Consider the following 26,500-nt stretch of genomic DNA (forward strand, 5'->3'; position numbering starts at 1 on the left):
ACATTATGTGCATGTGTATATGTCTTGTGTTTGTGTGTGTACGTGTGTGTGTGTGTGTGTGAGTGTGTTTGCATGCATGTTTATGGACTCCAGCATTAAATAAGCACTTAAACATTTAGACATAAGGCTGTTCCACACATATTCGGAACATGAACAGCACAAACTTCCCAGTGCTGCCAAAAAAAAAGAGAACCCAAACCCCACCTGGAAAAATGCAAGTCTGTAAATGTTAGTTAGGTCAAAAGTCATGTGTGAAATTTAAATGGACGAAATGGATTGAAAAAGACATGATGTGTTGGACTAAAAATTAGCATCAGTCATGGACTTTTGATGGAAGAAAATCTAAATAAACTATTCAATATTAAAATCATCAAATATACTTTAGACTGTATTAGGAACAGTATAGTAATACTTGGTAGTTCATGGAGTTAATGGGATTCCACATGATTTTGGGAACATTGCTTCGATAATCTGCTCCATGTTGAGAAAACATGCCACTTCTGCAATTTTGTCAGGTGCATTTTTTTCTTTTTGAATATAGTGCAATATGGTGCTAAAAGCCATTATAAGATGGTAAATTGTGGCAGTGGTACATAGTACATGATAAACATGGTAAACAAAAAAACTTTAATAGACTATGACCATGATTCAAGCCGTGATCGATTGGTGTTAATTGGTTTAAAATGTTCCAGAAACCCCACACCAATACACCACCTTCACAAACCTAAGCTGTTAACACAAGGTAATTTAAGTCAAAAGATTTATTCAGTTCTGTTGCTACTAAATTCTGACCTGACCATCTGTGTGTCTCAGCAGATATTCAGATTCATTGGACTAATGCTTCTACAATGTTGGTAAATGTGTGTCCAATGCTGCTTCGGCTTTCTCCTTTTGGCCGATAGAGTAGGAACTTATTGTTGTCTTCTGCTGTTGCTAGCAAGACAACTTAATTTTTAATGGGCATTCTGATATGCTTTACTGCTCACCACAATTGTATAGAATGGTTATCTGTTATTGTAGCCTTTCTGTCATCTTAAACCATTCTGGTCATTCTCCATTAATCTCTTTAATCAAAAATGTATTGATCGTCTATCTAAAGAACAGCTGCTAACTGGATGTTTTTTTCTTTATTGCATCAATCTGAGTAAACTCTGCTGCATCCAATGAGATCCGTGGTTATAGATATAATCAAACCAGGCCGCCACATTCAAAATGCATATTCTGATGGTCATTGTGAACCAGCTCAAATCTGCTGGTTCATATCTTAAACTTTACACTGTTGCCACATGATTGGCTGATAACTGCATAAAAGATTAGATGTTCAAGTATTCGTAATAAAGTGGTCATTATGTAGAATGTATGTTTAAACTCACTAAAGTGATGCTTCCAAAACTGTGAGTTTTGGCATTTTACATGACATTTAAAGTTACATTTCACCCTGGAACACATGAAATGTGTTTACAATGAAAAATGTGTGGTGTGTTGAGTGATTGCGGTGCTAATGTTTTGGTTGGTGATGCATTGTTAGCAGTTGTGTGCCATTCTGATGTCACAGGAAGTGTAGTTATTATTAGCATTATTGCTATTGCTTGTGCTGTTACAATGGAGTATTACAGGTAAAAAAATATCACAATAATCTAAAATATAAATCATTCAATGTAAGCTCCTGAGCTTTTGACCCAGTTTTTTATGTTTTAACGCTACATTAATTTAAAATTTAATTGTAAATGTAGTGGAGACGTCAAAGCAACACTGGACTCAAAGTACCTAAATGCAACAAAGCTAAGCTATATGACACAAAGACAGGACATGGTTATTTAACAATGTACAAAGGGATGAGCGGTGGTGATGGTGTTGGACAGATTAAAGGAATAAAGCATCACTACATTTAGGTCTCCCATTGCACTGCTATAAACATGTGGTTGAGCAGCCTAGTAGGTAGGATAGCATTAAATAAAGTAAACAGACTAAACAAATATATCAATAAATATTTGTGTGTGAAAGGTGTGGTTCAGGATGGAGTTTTCCCTTTTAAGTGCATCCCAAAAACTGTTTACATTGTGCTTGCTGGATTTATGTAAAAATTCAATTTATCTTGTAACTTTACACCTCCCTATACAACAAGTTCTGTATCAATGATTTTATCTAATCTTCCAACTGTGACCTTCAGAAGGTTGTTTGACAGATCGCATTCTACGGTTGATTGGAAGGCAAGAATTAATTTTATAGTAATTAGAAAGAAAAACAAAAGAATGAGTGAAGGACAAATGGGGTGTTCCAGAGTTCCTCAAGTGTCCCAAGAACCCCCTTTTTTCAAGTGAACTTCTGCCACCTTAATCAGATTATATCTCGGGCAAATCTCACAAGCCATTTTACAGTTCAAATGGACGCCTACTCTAGTTCTGTATGTTGTTCTACACATCCTCAGCAGTAAACAAAGTGATCTACGCTAAACGCAGCCCTGCTAACATCTCAAAACTGTTCCACAGTTAAAGAGGACATGCACCAACATCACACTGACAAAGACAGAGATACCGATCATTGTGCATGTTACAGAAAGAGATACGTTGGTGTTCTAACCCTAAAGCCCCACCCCCTTTACTAAAGAGGCGACAAAATGCTATAGACGTGCACCGATATTGTTCTGCAAAGAAAATCAATGATCCGATCCAAATGTTCTGAAGTGCCGGTTTCACAGTGCATTCCCTCTCAGGATGTGTCTCCAGCTAGCAGGAGTGACTTGAGCATCGGGGCATCGCAGGCCTGCCCCTGATGCAGGGAAAGCAACCGTGAAGAGAGCAGAAGACAGTTTGGAGGAAAGTTCAGTCCTAAAACCTGATGCTGAGTCCGTAAATTCCTCGTAGGCTGGGTTAAGTGGAGAAGTGTGTTGGATGTTTGTGGTGCTCTGTGGAGAACAGGTCTGATTCGGCTCCTGACTGAGACTCTGTGAACATCTCACCTACACACACCCCCACACATCCCCCCACACACACACACATACACACACACACACACACACACACACACACACACACACACACACACACACAGCATGGGATTAAGAGGATGGAGGTAATGAATCATATTTAACTCTTCAAAGTGATAGTGTGTGGAGATAGAAAAAACTTTTTTTTACCTAAACAAAACTACAAAGGCAACTAATGTCTTAATTTTAAAAGAGATAACATGTTAAAAAATATAAATATATAAATATATAATTCACTTTTACAAAAATAGAGATGGTTGGTTTAGTTTAACTGGTGCTCATTTATTATTTATTTATATTTATTTATTTATTTATTTATTATTAAACTTTTTTTTTTCCTTCACTAATATTGTTGCTTTGTGACTTGTTTTAATTTGCTAATTGCTGTTACTTTAACTGGTACTGTAACATTGCTATTTACTATTTGGTTAACAATGCTAAGAATTTGTTACTTCACTTATATTACTGTTCTGATGTTTCTTTAGATGTTACACTTGCATCTCTGGTTGTTACACCATTGATATATTATTACTTTGTTAATATTGTTACTTCACCATTACTTTAACTGTTTCTTTGCTATTGCAGTTTGGTTCTTTGTTTAATGCTCCACATACTTTGTTGCTTTGTTACATTATTTACATTATTGCTCTGTTAAAATTATACATACTTTATGACCTCATTACTTTAATGATTTGGTTACTTTGGTAAAATTGCTGATACTCTGTTACCATACCGATACTGTTTGTTACTTTGTTAAGTTCAGTTAACTGTTGCTTAATTGATAGTGTCATGTTGTTTACATTGCTAATTATTTATTACTTTGTTAATATTTTCTTACTTTGTCAATGATACTTAAAGAGATAAGACTGTAGTATATGTCACAAAGTAGAATGTTAAAAGTGGTTGTCCAGTGGTCAAGATGTTGGATTTCTAATGGAAAGGTCATGAGTTCAGATCCTGGTGCTGCCACTATTGTGCCATTAAACAATCGCTTTAACTGCTCAGGTGTATAAACAAGATCATTATTAGTTGCTCTGAATAAGAGTGCCTGCCAAATTCTATAAATGTAGTTGCTACTAAGGTTTTTAGCAGTCAGCTTAGATTATTTTCTATAAATGTGTCAAGAAATATTTTACTGTCATATTTAGGCTCTATGCCCAGCCCAAATATATAGATTTTTATATTTGTGGAAAGGTGTAAAGTTTCTTACCGTTACTCGTATCCATTGCCCCCTGCGAGCCTGTGATGTGGTGCCAGAAGGCACTGCGGGGCAGGATGGCCGTAGGTGTGCAGGGGTATGAGTCTGGCCCTGAGCCTTTAGATAACAGCTGGATGACACATCAGAACACGAGAACTTGTGAGTTTGTGTGGAATATTTTAAGATACTGATGCTGAAAAAACCTGTGTGTTCAGATGCAGCTCACCCTGCTGTTCTTCTCCATCTCCATGAGGACCTTCTTGTGCTGCTCGGCAATAGCCAGTGTGGAAGAGTGAACCCTTTGGTAAATGTGTTCACCTTCTCGGGTCTGGAACGTGTACAGTCCCTCTCCACTATCACACATTCTAACACACATACAAACACACACACAAAACAACAACAACCACAGAGTTTTCAGATTAACATTGCTGTAATTGGTCTGTATTCTAAAAGTTGCTATATTGAATATTTTCAGCGTGCACTATTCAATCACCAACATAAGTGAATGATGTTATCAGGCTTTTTTTATCCCATCATTCTGCTCTGCTGTTTAAAATGCCACTATAAGTTTATACTAAAGGTAATAAGCCTGATGGCCACCAGGGGGAAGAACTCCACTGCATATCCTCCTGAAGCTTCCTCTCTCTTATCTTTGTCCTTTCAGGGGCATCCTGTAGGCGTTACAAATCTTCCTTTATTTTTTTGATCAAAGTGGCATGAGAAGATAAGAACACCACACCACACTGAATTTCCTTTTAATCTATTAATTCAATCTTTTTATAAGGTCCTCGGTTCAATGGAGCTCGTTCAACTTGCACTAATCTGCTGGTCAGGGTCATGCACTTGCACTCTGATACAATGGACAAGATATAATACATGCATTTCCTAAAAGGAAATAGACATAAGTAGTAGCTTAGAAAATGATGTATGATGATGAAATAGAACTGGAACTGATGTGACAGGAAGAAAGCTGTTCTACATTTTATTGTTTTTACAGTGGAAGTGAAACAATAAATGTCCCTTAAAAATCTCCAGAGTGATTACTTTGTTACCATTTCTGGTATTTAGTTGCTCTTTTACTTCATGCTCATGTTGCTAATATGTGATTGCTATTGTTACTTTAGCAGTTATGTTAACATTATTGTTCATGACCTTTCAAAGTATCACTGATATTCTGCAAATTTGTTGATATTGGTCCTTTGCTAACATTGATGATACTTGAAATGTTACTTGGAAATCACTGTTTGTTACGTTGTTACATGTCACTGTTACTTTGGTATTTCACTGATATTGTTACTATGTTACCTTGTATTTGAGTAAGGAATAAATCAAGACAAGGCACACTGGTATAGAAAAATAATTAAAACAGCTGAGTTACTCTTTCCATCACAAAGAAAATTGTTTTCCTTAAACCACATCAAATCGGCAATTAAATTGAATTATTACGAAAAATTGTGATTGTGACGATAATTATAAAAATATACTCATTTATTATAGCGGCTATAAACAGTTATTCCATAAGCACTCCTTTCTCTTTGAAATGGCAGAAAACTTAAAAGGGGATATAACACAAACACAAAGTTTCAGCCAATTCCATGTTAATTTTGAGTACCCATAGAGTAGTATTGCATCCTACATATCTTTGAGGAGTCTTTAGTTTTATCAGATTTATATGAGAAAGATATAGCTTTATGCTTCTCTCTGAAATCAGCCGAGCTCCTGGAGGTGCACCGTGGGTGGAGCTAAATAGTCGCGAGCTGTTACATAGGATACAATACAAACGTTATAGTCTTAAATTTAACTATGGCTAACAATCAGAATGAGTCATACACATACACTGACTACAGCAGGACGTGTCTGTATTGTAAGTATTTAACAGGGTTATCATTTCTCACATCCAAACTTTCTTTCTCACAATTCACTTCATTGGAGACATTCTTCTTGGTTAAGTTCTGTAACTGAATAAAGCATGTTGATGGACATTGCTCTTGCTCTGATTGTTGTGTGGACACTCATCCAGGAGAAATGCCCATACAAGGAATTCCTTGAAGAATAAGTGTATTTAACACAGAAATTCTTTGCCATACATCCAAATAGTTTTTTTTAAACTTTGGCCATGTTTAGCATGAGAATCTAAATGTTCAACAGCATAAATAAATAGTGTTAGACCCCCCCTTTAATATAAACTTGGTAAACATACCTTCCAGCCTCAAAGGTGAAGCGGGTTGCATCCCGGCCGTAGCGGCGCAGTGAGCAGAGTGGCCACGTAACCAGTTTTGTGCGAGGATTATGGATGTCCCATAAGTAGATGTTCTCGTGGGTGATCTGCATCATGCACTCTCCGTAGATATCCAGGTTTGGACACGGCAACAAGAACACGTTAAAGCGTTCTGAAATCAGCATATAAAAATCAGAAACAGAAAAGGTTCTTCTCTTTCTCTTTAAATCACACTGCATCTGTGATTGTGAGTATCAAGTGTGAGATAAGAATAAAGGACAAAAACACTCCAAACTGCATTTGTTTTAGAGGGAAGAATTTGTGAGGTGCATGCTTCTACTGGTAAAAAGTGTAAAAGAACCAGAACAATGTTTTACTTTTGGAAGGTTGAAGAAAAATTGATTTCTCCAAAGTCGGTCTCATTGGAACACAAACACTGGTCTATTAAATACATCCCATTTTCACAACTTAAAATAAACCTGGACTGACCGGTGTGCTCACACTGAACTCCAGCTGCCAGAAGGTCTGGTTCTCCTAAACTGATGTCGTTTAGCCGCATACCCAAACACTCGATGGATAACGTCTTAAACCATTCCTCAGCTTCTAGCTCTGTAAAACAGGAAACACATACAAATCATCAAAATGCATTTAAAATAAATTGCCTTGTGGAAGAATGTTTTATAACTCTCAATACTGCAGAATAAGTGAAGCAAAGCACAATGCCGAGAAACTATACAGTATGTTATGCTACTGTATGATACAGACATTTTGTCAGTAAACCTCTTTTGTAAAAAAAAAAAAAAAAAAAAGAAATGGTATAGAGGTATTTTGTTTTCAATTAGTTTTCAGCTCATTTTGCTAACCAGCTACCATGAAGCATGGATTACTTTCTTAGTACAATGTGAAGGACGTTTACAGGCTGCTGTATGACGTGTGTGTGTGTTTGTGTGTCTAATTTGAGCCCAGACGGTGGGAGTTCAAGAACATCACATTATACAGAACTGAGACAGATAATGTATGTGTGTGTGGTATGTGTGTGGTGTGTGTGTGTGTGTGTGTGTGTGTGTGTGTGTGTGTGTGTGTGTTTAGTTAAAACACTCCTACTTCCAGATGTTTTACCTGACTCGCAAGTAAACGTGCGAGACGTGTCATCAGTAAAAACGATGGCTACAGCCTGGCGCTTGGTGTCACGAGGCAGTCGCGTCACATTTTTAACGTTACTGATCTCAGTCACCTGTAAACATTTAGTACAAACAAAATTGTTTTCAGGCTCTGTAACAGTCCACATTGAAATGTCTGAAAATATTTTTACATCATATACTGTGCAAGTGTAAAATCAAACAAATTGTCCTGTGTTGTTACTGTCAGATCCAGCAATGTCAAGAAAAAACAGAAAATGGAAATCAGACAGGAAATTGTTTGGAGACATTGCAGCTGTCACTTGGGGATTGATTTTTATTGAATAGACCAGATGACTATGTCACATGAATGAAAATAGTCATAGTTTTTACTATTATAGCATTTAATACAGATCTGTTTTCTCTTTCAGTCCACAAAACATAAAAAAAAGACAACGTTTTCAAATTTGGGTTTACAGAAAGCTTGGTTTTCACTGCACACAAACGGCATTTCAGTGTAAAGGGAAGAACAAAAGAGAGACAAACAAAAATAATTATCCAAATGAATGTGGACATCACATAATCACAGACCGAGATTGCGGTTCATGTTCTGACACTGTACATGACAAAGTTTATTTTTAGCTTGTGGTGTACCTTCGGACAGGCTCTGATGTATGCAGACTTCTCATCTGGATACTTCTCCAACCGGCGTGGCCCTTTACTGGAGGACTTCTTAAACACGAGCCAGCAGCGCCTGTAGATCTGAATCACACACACACACACACACACACACACACACACACACACACACACACACACAGTAAATACACTCGGTTTATGTTCATGAGTCACTGATGAATGATGGAGAGTGAACATCAGCATTTTCTCACTAGTTAACAGTTTATTTTGAGCTGAGATCTGCTTCACACCATGCTAACACAAGATGTATTTTTAATTTCAGATATATCACGCTGAACCCTATAAACTTTGTGAGCTTAGATGTAGATTGGCATGGATATCCATCTGACTAAATGTGTATAAAATAAAGAGCAGTAACAGATTTAAAAGTTAATTTTAATTTCACAGTCATCAAGTTACAATTCACACACACACACACACACACACACACACACACACACACACACACACACACTGACTGACTATGCAGAAAAACATCAGCACCCTGAATGAGAAAAAGCTGCTTCCAGGCAGTTTTTAACACAGGGGCACTTTGTAGCCTCTGATGTTGTTAAAAAATCCAACCTACAGTTACTTCAGTAATGTCTGAGTATACTGAGGACACACACACACACACACACAGACACACACACACAAATACACAAAAGCCTAAAACCATGTTGTCTCCTGTGTGTAGTTTCTTCTAATAATATATATATATATATATATATATATATATATATATATATATATATATATATATACACACACACACACACACACACACACACACACACACACACACGCCCGTTATATACACATAAATTAATGTGAAATGTTGGGCAGAATGTACAGTGAGGATATAAAGATACATATAAATAAAAATAGTGCAGATGTAATTAGGAGTAAAAAAAAAAAGATATACTATGTAGTATGCACATGTATAGTACAGAGGTTATATACAGTGTTTTGTTTTGTGTTTTGTTTTGTTTTTTTTACTGATCTAGCGGTGTAGTGTAGAGTTCAGTAGTGTGATGGTGGATGGAAAAAATCTGTCCCTGAACCTACTGGTTCTGGTGTGTAAGTTCCTGTATGTCCTTCTTGATGGAAGGAGGTTAAACAGTTTGTGACTAAGATGTGAAGAGTCCTTAATAATGTTGTGAGTTCTGCGCAGACATCTGCTGTGGTGAAGGTGTTCAATGGCAGGTAGTTGGGCCATAAAAAAAGTTTGCCAGTGATGCGTTGGGCGGTTTTGACCACCCTTTGCAGGGCTTTATGTTCACACAGTGGAGCCTCCGTACCATACAGTGATGGAGTTGGTCAGGATGCTCTCAATGATGCAGCGATAGAAACTCGTTAAATTCCTGGGGGCAGATGAGATTTCTTGAGACTTCTCAAGAAGTACAGGCGCTGTTGTGCTTTTTTGTAACCAGGGCTAAAGTGTTCTGCTGCCATGACAGATCCTCAGAGATGTCAACTTCCAGGAACTTAAAGCTGGAGACTCGCTCTACCTCAGATCCATTGATGTTGACTGGTAGATGTCTCCTGCTGTTGAATTTCCGAAAGTCCACAATGAGCTCTTTAGTCTTTGTGGCGTTGAGGGTCAGGTTGTTGTTGGCACACCATGCTGTCAGATTTCGGATCTCTTCCCTGTAGGCTGGTTCGTTGTTGTTGTCGTTCTGGCCGACCAGGGTTCTGTCATCTGCATACTTGATGAAGATGTTGGAGTTATACAGAGGAGCACAATCGTGGGTGAGTAGTGGGTTCAGAACACAGCCCTGCGGGATGCCAGTGTTCAGAATGAGGGTTGAGGATACCTGGTTGCCCAACCTAACAGATTGAGGTTTGTTGGTGAGAAAGTCCAGAATCCATCTGCAAGTGGAGGTGCAGATACCCAGGTCACTGAGCTTAATGATCAGTACAGTGGGGAGGACTGTATTAAACTGTATTAAACGCGGAGCTAAAGTCAATGAACAGCATTCTGATTTAGGTGTTGCTTTTATCCAGGTGGGTGAGGGCTGAATGAAGAGCTGTGGAAACTGCATCCTATGTTGACCTGTTCGGGCGATAGGCAAACTGGTGTGGGTCCAGTGCAGGTGGTAGGCCCACAGTTAGGTGATTCCTAGACCATATTCATGTCATCTCAGGACATTAAAATGTTATAAATCCTGGTGTAGAGAAAAAAAATTCTTGAGAAGAGTTTTGGAACAACAACGAAGTGGAAAGTTCAGGAAATGTTGTTTACACAGCCAAAAGGAGATGGATTTCATGTTTGCATAATTTTGTCCCTGGAGATTCAAATAAATCTTAAGTGAGTGTTTGTATTTGTGTGTGTGTGAGAGAGAGAAAGAGAGAGAAAAAGAGAGAAAGAATGATAGACACAGAAAGAGACAATTGCACAGAAATAGCCACAGAAAGACAGACTCAGAAAGTGAGAGAGAGTGAGCGAAAGAAAGAAAGAAAGAAAGAAAGAAAGAAAGAAAGAAAGAAAGAAAGAAAGAAAGAAAGAAAGAAAGAAATGGGCTAAAGACAAGCAGCAAATAGATAAATTCAGAGACAGACATAGAGAAAGGGATTTACAGGCATAGACAAAGTGCAGGAGATTTTGTCACAGGAAATACAGACTGGACGAAAGACAGATAGACAGAAAGAAAGAGAGAGAGACAAAGGCAGAGCTACACACACAGCAAAACAGACACAGATGTTAAAGGGACAAAGATAAACACAAAGAGAGGTTCTATATTGATGCTTTGCCACTATTGTATGTAAACAATTGTTTCATTAATTGTATAACAATTATTAATATAGTACACTGAAATTGACTTTGGATAGCCAGAGAGGGGAAAAGAAAGAAAGAGAGAGATAGAGAGAAAGAGAGAAAGAGATGGTTGTCATGTGTTTAACTCCTGATTCTGTGTGACTTCAATGAGTTGACTTTAACAGTGCCATGTTCTTCTCCTCTCACATCTCTCTGGCTAATCTCCCCTTTCCCTTTCTCTCTTTCAAAACACATCTTGTCACAACCACAAAGACGTGCGAAATCCTCTGTCCTGAAAATGTCGTAATAAATGTAAGTTACAGCTGCACCTCTGACTGTTCCAAAGCTCTGTCACCAGAGACTCCTTCCATCAATGTAACATAACCCTCTCCTTAAAGAGAACGTCACAAATTTCTTAACGTGTTTGTTATCAGTTGAGTATGCGCTATACACATCCCTGTGAACCAGCTGTTACTATAGAAACATAAAATTAAAATGAGTGCATTAATATAAACCTGTGATTAAACAGCAAACTCACTGCTGCTCTATTTTTAATGGATGTGCCTCGTGCTTTGTCATGTTGCAATTGTTTTAGGAAACAGGATTAAGATTAAGCTTTTATCACAAAGCCCCAGGAATCAATTAACCATCAGGATTAACCACTAGGATTACATTTAAAACAGTCTCAGATGCACATGCTGAAAGAGATTTTATCTGTAGTATAAAATTCCTTTCCTCTGCGGTGATCCCAGGCATCTCCGTCTTGCAGAATTGTAGCTACAGATTAAAAACTAATAAAAAAAGAAGGAAAAAAATTAGGTTCACCACTAACGTTTAGATGGGATTAGAATAGAACGTCAAATTGTGTGTCACGTCTAGAAAAGCGGCGCAGCGAGAACAGAGCAACAGAGGAGTAATTACGGCCTCGGAGCAGTGCAGACGAGTGGAGGAGAGACACAACAGCTCTCAGCACAGCAAGTGAATTCTGATTAGACTTAAAGGAGCTTTTAGACAGAAGGACAGAGACAGATAGAGGGGTTGCGATAGATAGATAGATAGATAGATAGATAGATAGATAGATAGATAGATGATAGATAGATAGATAGATAGATAGATAGATAGATAGATAGATAGATAGATAGATAGATAGATAGATAGATCGATCGATCGATCAAATGCTGGAATGTTTTTTAGAATTGCGATGGAAGCTGGAGAACCCAGAGGAAACCCACATATACATTGGAAGAGGATGAGAAAAAATTCAGAGAAGACAGGAAAGTGTTTACTGTTGGTGAGTGAATGAATTGCAGATTCGCTGTTTCTGTGATTTTCACACAGCTTTGCTTCTGAAATGCCAATACCTTCACACGGCATGCGCTGATGCCGCGCCAGAGAAAATGCAGCGAGCAGGATGTAAACAGCATTAACACAGCGTATGGAGGAGATGTGTGATATTACACTCAGATTACGTGCAAGATGATGATATTATACAGCAGAAAGGAAATCCACTTAGATTAAGAGGAGCCATTCGTTAAACAATGAGCGAGCGACATCAGCATCCTATTTATATACACACATACACACAGGCATACACACACACACACACACACACACACACACACACACACACACATACACACACGGGGTGTGGGTGACAAAGAAAGGAGAAAATAAAAGACAAACAAAAGGGGGAGGGGAAAGTGAGTGTGTTTGTCTGTATTTGTGTTTGTGTGTGTGTGTGTGTGTGTGTGTGTGTGTGTGTGTGTGTGTGTGTGTGTGAGTGTGTGTGAGTGTGTGTACATTCATGCTAACATTCACTCACAGGTAATCTGCCATTGCTGCTCCCACTGGGGTGTCATGTGTCATACTGTCCTGTTACACACAATCCTGCTGACTAAACAGATCACTGTTCAGGCTTTTGCATGGACATCGCTCTCTCTCTCTCTCTCTCTCTCTCTCTCTTTCTTTCTCTCTATTCTACACACACACATACACACACAAACACACACGCACAGTCGGAAAGTGTCTTGCTCTGACAGCAGGACCGTAGAGATTTCTGGGCTCGTTTCGCTACATCAGTTTTGTCAGACTACTTTTATATGTAACCAAGGTTACCATGGTTCATCTGTCATCACCAAACACACAGACATGGACACACACACACACACACACACACACACACACACACACACACACACACACACACACACACACACTACATACTATAACCTCAGTGTCAGTGTTGCAATGAAAATAATCCAGGATCCACATCAGATCTGCTGACATCAGATGACTCCCCTTTGTGTAGCAAAGAGGGGTGCCAACACTATTGTGTGCAGCCGTATCCACCGTGGTAATCAGTTCTCTCTGAGGTGCAATGTAAAATCGTAAGTAGATCTCAGAGATAAACCTAGAGGTTAAATGCCATCTCTGTAGCCATTTAACCCCCTGATCCTCATCCACGGTAATAAAAAACAGCTCTGTTTATAGAAAACGCTGGAAGATTTCAAGACAATGTCATGACCCACTATAGAGTACGAATCTGTCTTCTGTAGAGGTGTGTCTGAATTACCTATCAAGTGAAAAGTATATTAAACTGTAGCTTAGTCATGAATCGTCCATTTAAATGCTGCTTTAAAGGTAGAAATTAACACTTAATGTGACCTTTCAAATTTTTGTCTGCAGAAAAAAACTTCTGTCCAAGATGCCATCGTTTTTTTTGTGCTTAAAAAAATAAAATTTAATTTCAGCCCTGAAGTCTCACTGAATTACACACAAGATTAGAGAAACATTTATTTCTCCAACACCACAGAATTTCACCATATTATAATTTGTAATCACTAAAGAATGCATGTACTATTTATTTATTTATAGTTACATCTAATCTCATGTTATACAGTAGCAGCTATAAACACTCATTCCTCCAAATTAATGAGACATAATCATAAAAACAGCTTGAAAATTTGAAAAGTTACAGCCTTACAAATGCTAAATAATGACTCTTTTTTTTAACTTAAAGATGAATAATTACAAACACCTTATATAACAAGTACCTGAGATTTAGCTGTTACTATATAACTGAGAATCAGAACATGTATCAGTTATTATACACTACACTGACAAATGTTTGTGGACACCTAAACATAAGATTCTTATGTGCTTTTTCAAAATCCCGTTCCACATTTAGTCCCCATTTGCTGTTATAATAATCTCCACACTTTTGGGAAGATGTTGAACTAGATTTTGAAGTGTGCTTGTTATGATTTGTGTTTATTTAGCCACAAGGGTCTTAGTAAGGTCAGGTACTGATGTAGGGTTAGGGGGCATGGGGTGCAGTCAGTGTTCCAATTCACCCCAGAGATGTTCAATAGGGCTGCGGTTAGAGCTCTAAGGAAGGCCACTCAAGATCTTTCATTGTAACCCACGTCAACCATATCTTTATGGAGCTGGCTTTGTGCACAGAGGCATTGTCATGTTGGAACATGTTTGGAGCTCCTAGTTCAAGGAAGAGAAAATTGCTACTGCATTCAAGACATCCTGTACTATTGTGTGTGAACTTTGTGGAAACAGTTTGGGGAAGAACCAAATATGGATGAAAAGTCAAATGACCCAATACTTTTATCCATACATTGTAACTGATTCACTACTGTTTGGACCAGGAGTGTTTATAGTTAGTATAACCATACAAGACATTTCACAGTGTCTATCACTTTGCATCCCCACTGAACTACATGAGAGTTAGTGGAATCATCGGCACACCTGGCAAACAATGCACTTTTAATGAATAATACAACTTCTGATTTAAAATATGAAAGCTCTTTAGATGAAAATGAAAAAGTCAAAGTGAGAATTTTCACTAGAGGCACTTTTAACAGGAAAGCACAAATCACTGTGAGCTAGCTAGGTGCTTTAGTTTAGTAATCATAAGTGTGAAAATCAGGATAACTAAACAATTTTTACAAGTTCTATAATAATTTAATAATAATAAAACTGTTGTATAAAAGCATTATCATACTTGTGGTCATGTGATTGTACTAATTCTGTACAGATACACTCTTGCTTGTGTGAAAAATTTCTTAATTAATCAACACCTTGCTTCAACATAGAACTTTGAGAAAAACTGCCATACATTAAAACTGCCATACATTCAGCTACAAATGTCTTCTTTCCATGCTATCAAGTTTACGTGTAAACATGTAAACATGTAAATTCACATCCAAGTAGCCATAAAAAATTATTTAACAATTCTTAATTTCCTTTCAACTCACCCCCAGCTTCCTACTCCGCATCCGGACGTAGCCCTGCTTGACGATGTCATTGAAGTTAGAGGCCATGTCTGAGGTACTTGGAAGCTCCCGGAACCAATAGATGCTGGCATCCAGCCTTTTCTGTTCAGACCAAACACCTCTTTCCAGACTTTCGCTTCTTTTTCTTCTTCTTGTTTGGCTTATCACTCACTTCTTGTTCTCTGAGGTGTGTGATACGAAACCGTCAGTTCAGCCAAGCTTCAGAGTCTCTCATTGCTCCAGCATGATCTCTGCAGAAAGGAAAAAAGCAGGACATTTATTATTGATGCTCGATCGGTGGAGAGTGGAGGTGGCCCGAGCTGTGCAGGCACGCAACATTACCATAGATTATTTATCGACTCGCCAGATGCTGTGTTTCAGAGCACACCATTGGACTGTACGTGTATGAGTGCTAGCCTTGTCTTTTATAGCTTACAGGAATTTCAGCTCGTCTCGTTAATGTGACAGGGTGGAATTAAGTGCAGAGTGCCTTTTCCTCCTTTTCTTACTCAAACTATATGACCTGATCTGGTAAAACTTGTACACATTATACAGACAGTAAAATATTTCCCCATTAACCAAAAGTCAAGTATTTTGTGGTCATGCTAATGGAAAAACATTTAAAATTTGTTGGAATAAAAAACACAGGATGTTATTTTGGGGTGTCAAAATTTTAAATAAAAACAATCTGTATAACAAACAGACAGGAAATTACACTCAGAAAATGCACACCTAAAACCTGGCTATTAGTAAACGAGTTACTTCTAGAACTAAAACTCTGTAAAACAACCTAAAACAAAATATATCTGAGCTTTGACAATGTTTTGCAATTTTTACACGATGTAAACCTTAGCAAACAGAGATATGTTAACTACAGGCACATACTTTAAAAACATTTTATTTTTTACAAATGTAGGTTTACAGTAAAAAAAATATATGATTGTTAAATCTTCTTAAAATATCTAGACATTTTTCCTCACTTCCAAATGGTACTAGTATTGATCTTTGGTCAGAAAATATTGTTGAGTTAGCATTTATTTTTTTGAAAAGAAGCAAAATAATCTGCCAAAAGAATGAGAACATTTAATCTACGGATTATTAAAATATCAAATGATGGCTTAATAATAATGTCTAAAAATAGAAAAAACAAGATCTATTGGCCTATATTCAAGACATTTTAACTTGCTGTTTTATATTAAATAGCATGTCTTACACTGGCAGTAATCAACTCTTAGTTAACACCATATTTATTGTGCATGGTTATCAGTAATCCTTAGATATTCATACATTTGGATTGTGTTTCATGTACACATATAAAACTTCTCCAAAGTGCAACATACTGAACCAGTAAGGCTCATATATGAGCTGAATGAATGACTTGTTTGTTTATTTTGCTCATAAGCTACCAGTTTGAATCGCTCATGGACAAATAAATTTAGGTTGTTCATAATCAGTACTGCCTTTGATCAGATGCAACAACTAGTTATGTTCAGTAAGTGGTGTTTTTTTCAATAGCTTCCATGATTCAAATGGTCCTTCACAGCTAAAGCAGTCATGTGATTTACAAGGGTGGGACATAAGTTAACAAGAAAAATTATTTGTTCACTTAAACCATTTGTTCAAAAAACACTGATTTGTTCACTTTACCCATGAACAAATCCATGTACGATTTACTAATTTAGAAAGTAGCTAGCTAATTAAGATGCATTGTCAGGCACAAGCAAATTAACAACGTGTAAATAATGTGTTAATGTGCAAAATTAAGATTTTGTCATCTTGTTGTTGTTTCTACATTCTTAAACATTCTGTTATCATAAAGCCTCTTCAAAAGGAGGTCCCTGATGCTAAATAATGCTAAATAATGAGATCGTCATCGTTTTCCTGAACGTCATTCTGTGCAGAAGGTTTCCAGTGGAAGAGCTCGAGAGCAGATAGATTTGTGCTGACGGTAGCGAAATGCAAGCATTAAAGTTTCAAAAGCAGCTCATTAGCTGGGACAGAGCCGGGGTTAATTGTTCTCAGCACTGTTGGTTTTAAAAAGTTGCTTGCTGAAAAGAGGAAGATGATAACACACACACACACACACACACACACACACACACACACACACACACACACACACACACAAACACACACACACAAACACCCTAACACATGCAGGATTAGTGCATTGCAGGTGTACGCTGCTGTTATCATTCATAAAACACACACAGAACATGATGAAGTGAAGCACAGCGACAAAATCCAGAGAGCTGAGAAAGTTAATCCAAGATGGAGGCTGCCTGTGAGCAAATTGCAGATGCTTAGCGGACACGGTTAGTATTAATAATAGCTCGTAGCTCATTAGCTTTTAATGAACTGAATTAGAAGTGATTACAAAACACTCACCAAGCATCATCTGCATCAAGACACTTCAGTTCAGACCAAAAATAACAAACACAACATTTGTTATTGTCACAGATAGACCAGGCATCAGAAACCGGGAGTAAAATAGAAAGTCTTTATTTTGTCTACATATACAAACACACGAGATTTTGAGATCTGACTGGAGCAAATGGTACACTTAACTGAGTGCTTCCAATGAAGCAGAGCCAGGAGCATAAAAGCATGGAAGCCTGGAAGCATAGAAACATGGAAGCACAGGGAACCAGAGAGGTAGGAAGTCCAGGAAGTCCACCTTCACCATTTGGGCCAGGGCACTCTGAGGGAGGTCTCGCAACCTGGAGGAGAAAAGTCTTGGACTGGCACGCAAAACCTGGGGCATGAGGAAGGTCGGGTGCCAGCAGTGGACTCCGCAAAACCTGCTGCGAACTGCCACTGGGTGGAACACCTTTGAGGTCAGGACAGGTCTGAGTCAGAGGTCTTAGGCGTAGTGACGCCCTCTGCAGAGGTCTGGGGCGGAGCCATGCCCTTGATGGAGGTCTGGGGCAGAGCGACGCCCCTGGCGAAAGTCTGGGGCAGAGCGACATCCTTTGCAGATGTCTGGGGTGGAGCAATGCCCTCAGCAGAGATCTGGGGAGGAGCAATGACCCTTGGCGGAGGTCTGGGGCAGAGCAACAGCCTTGGCAGAGGTCTGGGTCCGAGCGACAAGCTCGGCGGAGGTCTGGGGCAGAGCGGAGGTCTGGGGTACTCTGCGGGAGGTCTGGGGTGGAGCGATGCCCTCGGCGCAGGTCAGGGGTGGAGCGTCGTCCTTGGCGGAGGTCTGAGTTAAAGCGATGCCCCCTGCGGCGGTCTGAGGGTGGAGCGACTGCCTCCTTGGGGCTTGGGGGTGGAGCGACGGCCTCATCGGTGCTCGGGGGCGGGACTCTCGAGCGCGGCACAGTGCCGCCTTCTGCGGAGGTCTGGAGCGCGCAGGCGGGGGCGATGAGACTGCCTCCTCTGGGTTTGAGGGCAGAGTGCCAGCCTCGTAAAAATTGAGCGACACCCCCATCGAGGAACAACAGCTGGGCTACTCAGAGGGGTTTAGAGACTGGGGATTTGGTAGGCTACAGGGACAGCCAAACTGAAACCTGGGTTCCAGGCGAAAAACAGGAAAAAAAGAAAAACTGGCACCCCTAGACGTCTGTAGTCCAGTCCGGGGCCTTCCCTGAGCAGTGGAGGCGGTAGTGTTGGTTGGCCGTTGGCCGTACCTCGAATGAATCCGTGATTGCAGCTGGGTGGGGATCCATCGAGGTAGATTTTTATGGTCCGATAGACCAGATAGAAGTATAGACCAGGCATCAGAAACCGTGAGTAAAATAGAATGTCTTTATTTTGTCTACACATACAAACACATGAGAGTTTGAGATCTGACTGGAGCAAATGGTACACTTTACTGAGTGCTTCCAATGAAGCGTAGCCAGGTGCATGGAAGCATGGAAGCATGGAAGCACAGGGAACCAGAGAGGTAGGAAGTCCAGGTGATCTGTGGTCATAACTGGTAAATTGGACCGTGAGTGAGGGGGGATGGGTAACTTATAAATGAGATAGGTAAATGGTAAACAGGTGTAGGTGATTAGTAGGAGTAGGACTGGTGTAGGTAATTAGTAGCAGGGAGAGACTGAGTGAGAGTGTGAGCCTTGGAGGGAGGCGTGGCTGGTGGTTCTCTGACAGTTATCTAAATTAATTATAAATAATAATAAATGTGCTAATGCAATGCGCTATTAACTATCTTAGCTACTAATGCTAGTGCTGTTGTAGTTTATGTAATTCTAATTATATTGCAAAGTATTCTAGTGAAATTTATTACGGTGCAAAACAGCAAAACATATGACTCAAATGTAATGAAGAACTAGCTGGGCATCAATGTATGCTATAATTACGTCAATTTGCTAATCTCTCTATATAACTACGTATATCTCTCTATAAGTTTATTTTTGAGCAAATAACAGAGGCCAAATATAGAGAATCTCAAGAGAAAGATGAAGATTAGTGGATTAACCTGAATCTAAAAAAGATCCATTAGAGAAACTATTAGAGACTTCTTTTAAATGAGATAAAATTTTTCTTATAGTCTATTATACTAACTTAATACAATTTGTGATTACTGACAGCTAATGTTACTGTCCTGCTAGTCATCAAAATCCTAATAAAATTTATTATTTATTATTTATTATAATACAAATTATTCTTTTTATTTTAGCAAAGACTGTATTTGGTTCTCAGAACCTTAACAAACCAGCTTTCTCTCATTTCCTACTCTACAACATAGAACCTGGTTCAGTTTATGTTCACCATGTCCACAAACTAATCAATGAAATTAATAAATAAATCCTAGTCTTGTAGGTGAACATCTATAACAGCTTGTTAAGACACAGGCTGCACTCCTGAGGAGAAGAATCGAGCAGGAACAAGCCTTGAACATCTGTTTTCTCTGTTAAGTACTGCTATTGACCGAGAGCCGAGAGCAGAGCACAGACAGGAGCTGTCTGTGCTAACTGCCAGACTGATGACAGGCCTGTGCCACCTCATCTCGTCGCCGGGATTAAGAGAAAGAGACAGAGAGTAAGAGAGAGAGAGAGAGAGAGAGAGAGAGAGAGAGAGAGAGAGAGAGAGAGAGAGATAGAAATGCTATACAATACGTGTTTTTTTTCTTCATTTTTGCAAGGAACAGAGGAGACTACTTTTAAAACAATTGATTTAAATTACCTTTGTAATCACATTACCTTATTATTATTATTATTATTATTATTATTATTATTATTATTATTGCTGCTGCTGTTGTTATGATGACATGCCACAAGAGAGTCGTCATCAACAAGCCAAGTAATGAGGAGGAAAATCTCGCCCATTACACATAATTAAAAAAAGGATTTGAACTCTTCTTCTTCTCCAGGAGACTTGTTGTCTAGTTTATTTTACACCAGTAAAAAATAATGCAAAAGACATTTTAAAACATGCAATGTTACCATGGAAACTGCATCAAATTCTAACAAATAAGATTAGGAACTACCGGGAACCGACATTAAAACAAGCCAATAACATCTATTTCTTATCTAATCTGAGGTTATTCTCACTTGTGTTACTTGTCATAGATTTAAATATCGCAAGTTAAACAAAATCGCCAAGCTGTTCCTGAGTCAAGCGTTTACATTTACTAAAAATATCTTGGTATGCAGGAAACACAAACTAAATTGTCAGCTAAATAAGAAGCAAAACAGACAGACAACCTTTGGGACTCTTGGGTTTACTTAACCTATTTTTTATTTGATGTAACTGTGAAACACTTTCCATTTTCCAGTCAGAGATCAAGGCTTGCTTGTTATTTGAACAAGGCTTCTGCACAGAAATACAGGACAAAATTAGGATTAAAAAAAAAACAGTAAATATATTCCATATCTAATTTATCTATGTTCAGATTTTTTTAAACATCGAAAATACCTGTAACATCTGTGAAATCTAGGGCTTGGGGCCGAAAGAAATATTAAAGCTTCCTTGAAGGAAGCAGTGAAGAATCTTTCACATAAGTTCAAACATCCATAGTTTAGGCAGAGCATTAAATATTTTTGAACTGATAGCAAAACATATAAAATTTGCCTAAAAGAAAAAATGCTTAACAGAAGGGGAAAGGACTCAAAATGTGAAAAACGCATCAGCTACCAAAAAAAGGTGGATTCTGTGATCTCACTGGTTATAAAACATATTGGACGGGTACATAATTAGTAGGAAGCATTACACACCAAAGCTACCTCACTGTTTTCAACTGTTGCTTAGTCACATCTGGAAAGAAATTTGCTGTCTTGTACAACATATGCTGAGAGTTTTGTAGTGCAAGTCTTTCTTTCCTTCTCTGTTGGTTGGAATTTTCTTGTTAGCAACATCGATATAAAAGTGAAGTAAGAAACAGAGCTTTGTCACTCAGCAGCTCAGCCTTTGTCCCCATTCCTGATCAATGCTCTTTTACTTTCACCACTCTAGAGAGAATACAAGTGAGAAGGCTCATTAAATCGACCCGAAAGTGTCAATCATCCATCAGCAGTGACTCGTACACTGGTCTTTACCTCCTGCATCTTCTCTCAGGAGAGCAGCGGTCTCTGTCTTAGGCCATTGTAGGTCCTGTTGTAAACCTGTCACTTTGTCATTCTGTCACAATCATTCAGTCATTCTGCCACTGTAAATCTGTCACTCTGGCACTTTTATTCTGTAACGGTAGAACTCTCATCCTGTCACTGTCATTTCAGCACTTTTATTATGTCATTCTGTCACTCAGTCAGTCTGTAATTTTCCTTCTCACTCTCTCATTCTGCCCTACTATTACTGTGTCATTTTTGTAATATTGTTTCCTCTCATCTAATCTGTGTTACATCAAATGTTTCCTTCATATATACCTTAGAGGAACAAAACTGAAATGTCAGCACGTCAAAATAAACATGCTGATATTAGTAGTGAGATTTGGAGGCGTTCTGCATACATTAGATTTATTATATATATATTAAATGATAACTATGTGCCCCTCCTGATCCTACTCTAAACATCACCTCAGTGCTTTACTGGATGTGTGAGTTCACACATTATAATAGATATTCTTTAATTACCACAATAACGCAAGATTATTTTAGCACCATGGTGAAACACTTCAGGGAAATTACTCGCCTTAATAGTGCTGACACCACATTCTAATCATTCAGAAGTTGTTGATTAATTTTGTAACAGCAGCTGTAACCGCAATCAGAGCACCTTTTTAAAGTTGTGAGCCATCTGCAGGACAGGAGTTCAGGTTTATTTATTTATTTATTTATTTTATTGTATTTTTTTTTTTTTTACAATTTTTACAAGTGAGTGCAGGTTTATAGCTGCTATTAGTTACATGAATGTATTTTGATTAAATGCAAGTATAAATGGACATTTCAATGACATTGAATGTTCTTTTATAAATAAAATCAATAAATGATCAACTTCAGGTTAGTAACAGTAATTCCAGTAACTCGTTATTTTACTGTAACACACACATAACATTTTTTGCATTCTTGTCAAATTAGACAAGAAAGTAATAAATAAATACATCTTTTTTCAACGTACAAACAAACTAACATCAACATTTAAATTGCAATTATTGGCTCTAAACATTTGTTAAAATATTACACAGGATTAAAAAAAGTCTCTTAAGGGATGCTAGTTAACTATTTCTTTGTTTCTCAGAACCCCTTTTGCTAAGAATAATCTTTGTTGTAGGGTTCTACAGTACATACACACCGAACAACACTGTTTAGTGAATGTTGTGTGACAGCGCCAGTGTTTTTACAGTGAAGTGACTCAAATGGGTCATTTCAGGTAACTGTGCACTCAGGATAGTTATGCATGCATATATTCTAAGTAAGACATAATCCACTGCTCGGTGCACATTACAGAATTTTAGGCAAGAAGCAGAGGTGAACATGGCCCAATGTAAAGCGCAATACATTAAAATGATGTAACACACCTAGTTGTGAATTTTTAACCAGCACTGACAAGTTAAAGCTGTCACAAATTTTTCCAGTTCAAAACTGACTGAATGGACTCAATGGACTCAACGCTTTATTTGTGTGTATTATCTGCATCTGTGTTGCATCTACTAACAATGAAATGTTGGTGTTAACACCTTGTGCTGTTTGTTTGGTGATATTCCCATTAAAAGTCTTGATATAATCACTAAATTTCACCTTATGAGTTAAATTGCAATTCAAATATTTCCATTTATCTCGTTAAGGTCATTGGGAAATGTGTGTAATAGCTGTCTCACTCTTTATGTAACTCTATGTCGTATTCATTTCTAATGCTGATAAAACTCACCAAACCTATCTGTGTTTAATGCTTTAAACGCCATCCTTCCTTCCTGCCAATCAGAATCCAGCATTCTGATCATCCAAATAATACTACTTATTAAAGATTATACATTAAAGCCTAAAATAGTGTTTCTGTATCAGAAAAAGAAAAATTTTGAAAATTTGAAACACAATAGAAATTAAGAGGAAATAATAGGTAATAATTTGTATAAATAACAGGTTCTTTAGGGGATCTTTGGATTATTGGAAACTTGTGTTTAAAGCTGCTATGACTCACATTCCTCTGGGGGTCTTAACTGTAATTCATTCGATGATTCACTTCATGGCTTCACTAGATGACTCTTAATTTGGTTGAGGTTAAAAACACTTAATTTTCCAATAAATCCTTGAAAAACCCTTGAGGAACCTTTAGTTAAAAAAAAAAAATCTAAGCAATTTAGCTAAATAATTTTTAAATATATTTTATCAATTTCACTTATCCAGTTAATGCATGCATTCTTTTCACAAAAAGGGGTTCATCAAATGTTCCTAAAGGGTTTACTTACTGGGTAAGACTCCAGTTTGCCATTCCTAGCCTGAGCCTCTCTTCTCCTATTTTAATTCCCCCCTCTTTTCTACAGGCATCCCACTTCCCTTCCCTTTCTCCTAAACATCTCTCATTTTAGGATGTTCCGGGGGGAAAACCAAGCCGTTCCTTGAGAGTCTGGGAGGTATTATAGGACATGTATTACCCACAGGAAGAGACTTCCTCTCAGATTTCCCCTCTCTGCCACCCAGGGGCCGACAGCTGGCTGGCACACACGGGGCAACTGGCAGCTGGCACGCAAGAGGAGAGAGCCAAGAGCAAAACAAGAGAAAAGCCATCAAAGAAGCGAGCACATGAGGAAATAGACGGAGGAGATCAAATGGAGAAAAGCGCTAATGACAACAATTATCCCAGGATAGCTCATTCGCTCACTCACTCACTGGGTATCCCATCTGCGTCCATTACTTAAACTTTTTTACCCATTAAAGGAATACTCCAACATTTGAAACTCTAATCTCTGTCATTATCACTGACGAGATTTGAACTTGTTCCCAGCACTGGGAAAACTCTTATATGTTAGATGTCTAAGGGCAGATGTTCATGTTCATGTTCAAGCCCTGGTATCGCCAAGCTGACACTCTTTAGCCCTTGAGCAAGGCCCTTAACCCACTGTGCTCCAGGGGTGCCTTATCATGGCTGACACTGCGCTCTGACTCCGGCTTTTGAGCAAGCTGGGCTATGCGAAGAAAGAATTTTACTGTGCTGTAATGTATATGTGACAATTAAATTCTATTCTATTCTATTCTATTCTATTCTATTCTATTCTATTCTTATCTCCATTATTTAAGGTTTAAATAAAGTGCAAATGTAAATCTGCAGTCGTTCCACAGGAACAACCAGACGATCTGAGAACAAAATCTTCGCAAAGAAAGTTCTTATAAACGTTTATCCAACTCTTCTAAGAAAATGTCCAGGCCCAAACCCTAGCAATATCAACAGAGCTACAAAACTCTCTCTCTATCTCTCTTTCTTTCTCTCTCTCTCTCTCTCTCTCTCTCTCTCTCTATTTATATATATATATATATATATATATAAATAAAAGAAATACATGCCCTAAGGAGAACAAGCAGCATAAAGATAATCAGGTGAGGGTTTTATCATCTCTTTATTCTTCCTTTATACTGCTCTTCTTTAGCAGAAGAAAAGAGTTTGATATAAGCTTGGTGAAACAATATGACATCTGAATCGAAAGTTCAGTTACCCAGAACACATTCATTTTTGCACATTAGAACTGGTTCCATCATCCATCAATTAAAGTATTGAGTGTTTGGATGCATCTGAGCTTTGAGGCTTTCACGTCAATAAACGATTCGCCACACAAGAGAAAAAACTTAAAGGAGTGTCTAATTCAGTCTTGTGACAAGTACGCTAGAAATAAACACACATGCAGATGTTTCTTTAAGGTAGATGCAAAAAGGAGGGAGGAAGACAGAGAAAGTAATATAGTAAAAAAAAGAAAATGAAAAAAGTAATTAATTGATTATTTTCTGAAATGAGACACAGTTATAATTTGAGGGTCGCTAAAGAAACTCTCTGTAAAGAAGCTCTTTACTCTTTTTTATTCATTTATTTTACAAATTAATGTTCGAATTTTTCAAGATAGACTATTTAAGAGCTAATAAATGTTACTAAAAGTAACATTCAGACAATGTGACATTAAATTAATAGCTATTCATGTACTGTATACTCGTGACATACTCTTCGTTGTCACCCAAATGAGGTTCAACTTTTGAGTCTGGTTCCTCTCACGGTTTCCTATTTATATCATCTAAGGGAGGTTTTCCTGGCCACAGTCGACCCAGGCTTGCTCATTAGGGATAATACAGATAATTCACCTATATTTACATTATTGTTTTATAATTCCTACATTTTGTAAAGCTGTTTTAAAACAATGTCCATTGTGAAAATCGCCATAGAAAAAAACTTGAATTGAAGTGAATTGAATTAAATAGTCTACACTTACAGGTTACTCTAGTTTGGCATAACGGTCTACTGGATCTTCTAGAATCTGTTTTGAATTTAAAACATTAGATCATGACAACAACCACAACAGCAGAAATTCATACAGGCACAGAGCTCATCGGTGTGTTTACCTTTACTGTGGATGATATACAGGTGAAATACAGGTCAAAAATCGAAGTTCAGATATGACTATAGCTTTTTGAAATTCTGATTACAGACAAGTTTTACAAGATTACAGACAACTGTTACAGACAAGTTCGACTGGCAAAACGTGTGTAGCGCTCTGAACACATGAATACATCTGAGTTAGACTCTTCTCAGCTGTAAAGTTTTCAAGAAGGGTAGCAAGGAATATGAGCAACAGCGGGGAACACGGGATCTGTAGGAAGTCCAAGTAATCTGAGGTATGTATACTGTAGATCGGATGGCGAGTGAAGGGGAGAGGGAACTTTTAAAGGGTCCTCGATTAA

The 26,500-nt window shown here is 38.1% G+C and overlaps 1 protein-coding gene across 1 annotated transcript in view; it reads right to left on the bottom strand.

Annotated features, from left to right (window-relative positions):
* Positions 1-26,500, bottom strand: part of dok4 (docking protein 4) — a 40,012-nt gene that overhangs the window by 277 nt on the left and 13,235 nt on the right. The window contains exons 2-9 of the mRNA XM_046858264.1: positions 15,225-15,493; positions 8,175-8,282; positions 7,522-7,636; positions 6,892-7,011; positions 6,385-6,574; positions 4,411-4,549; positions 4,197-4,314; positions 1-2,959 (exon numbers count right to left, since the gene is read on the bottom strand). The exon at positions 1-2,959 is cut by the window's left edge and continues 277 nt beyond it. Coding sequence (XP_046714220.1) covers positions 2,871-2,959; positions 4,197-4,314; positions 4,411-4,549; positions 6,385-6,574; positions 6,892-7,011; positions 7,522-7,636; positions 8,175-8,282; positions 15,225-15,290 — 945 coding nt within the window. The 5' untranslated portion in view covers positions 15,291-15,493 and the 3' untranslated portion in view covers positions 1-2,870. The remainder of the gene's footprint in view (positions 2,960-4,196; positions 4,315-4,410; positions 4,550-6,384; positions 6,575-6,891; positions 7,012-7,521; positions 7,637-8,174; positions 8,283-15,224; positions 15,494-26,500) is intronic.

Source organism: Silurus meridionalis, chromosome 9 (assembly GCF_014805685.1).
Source record: "Silurus meridionalis isolate SWU-2019-XX chromosome 9, ASM1480568v1, whole genome shotgun sequence".
In the NCBI taxonomy this organism is placed as follows: Eukaryota; Metazoa; Chordata; class Actinopteri; order Siluriformes; family Siluridae; genus Silurus; species Silurus meridionalis.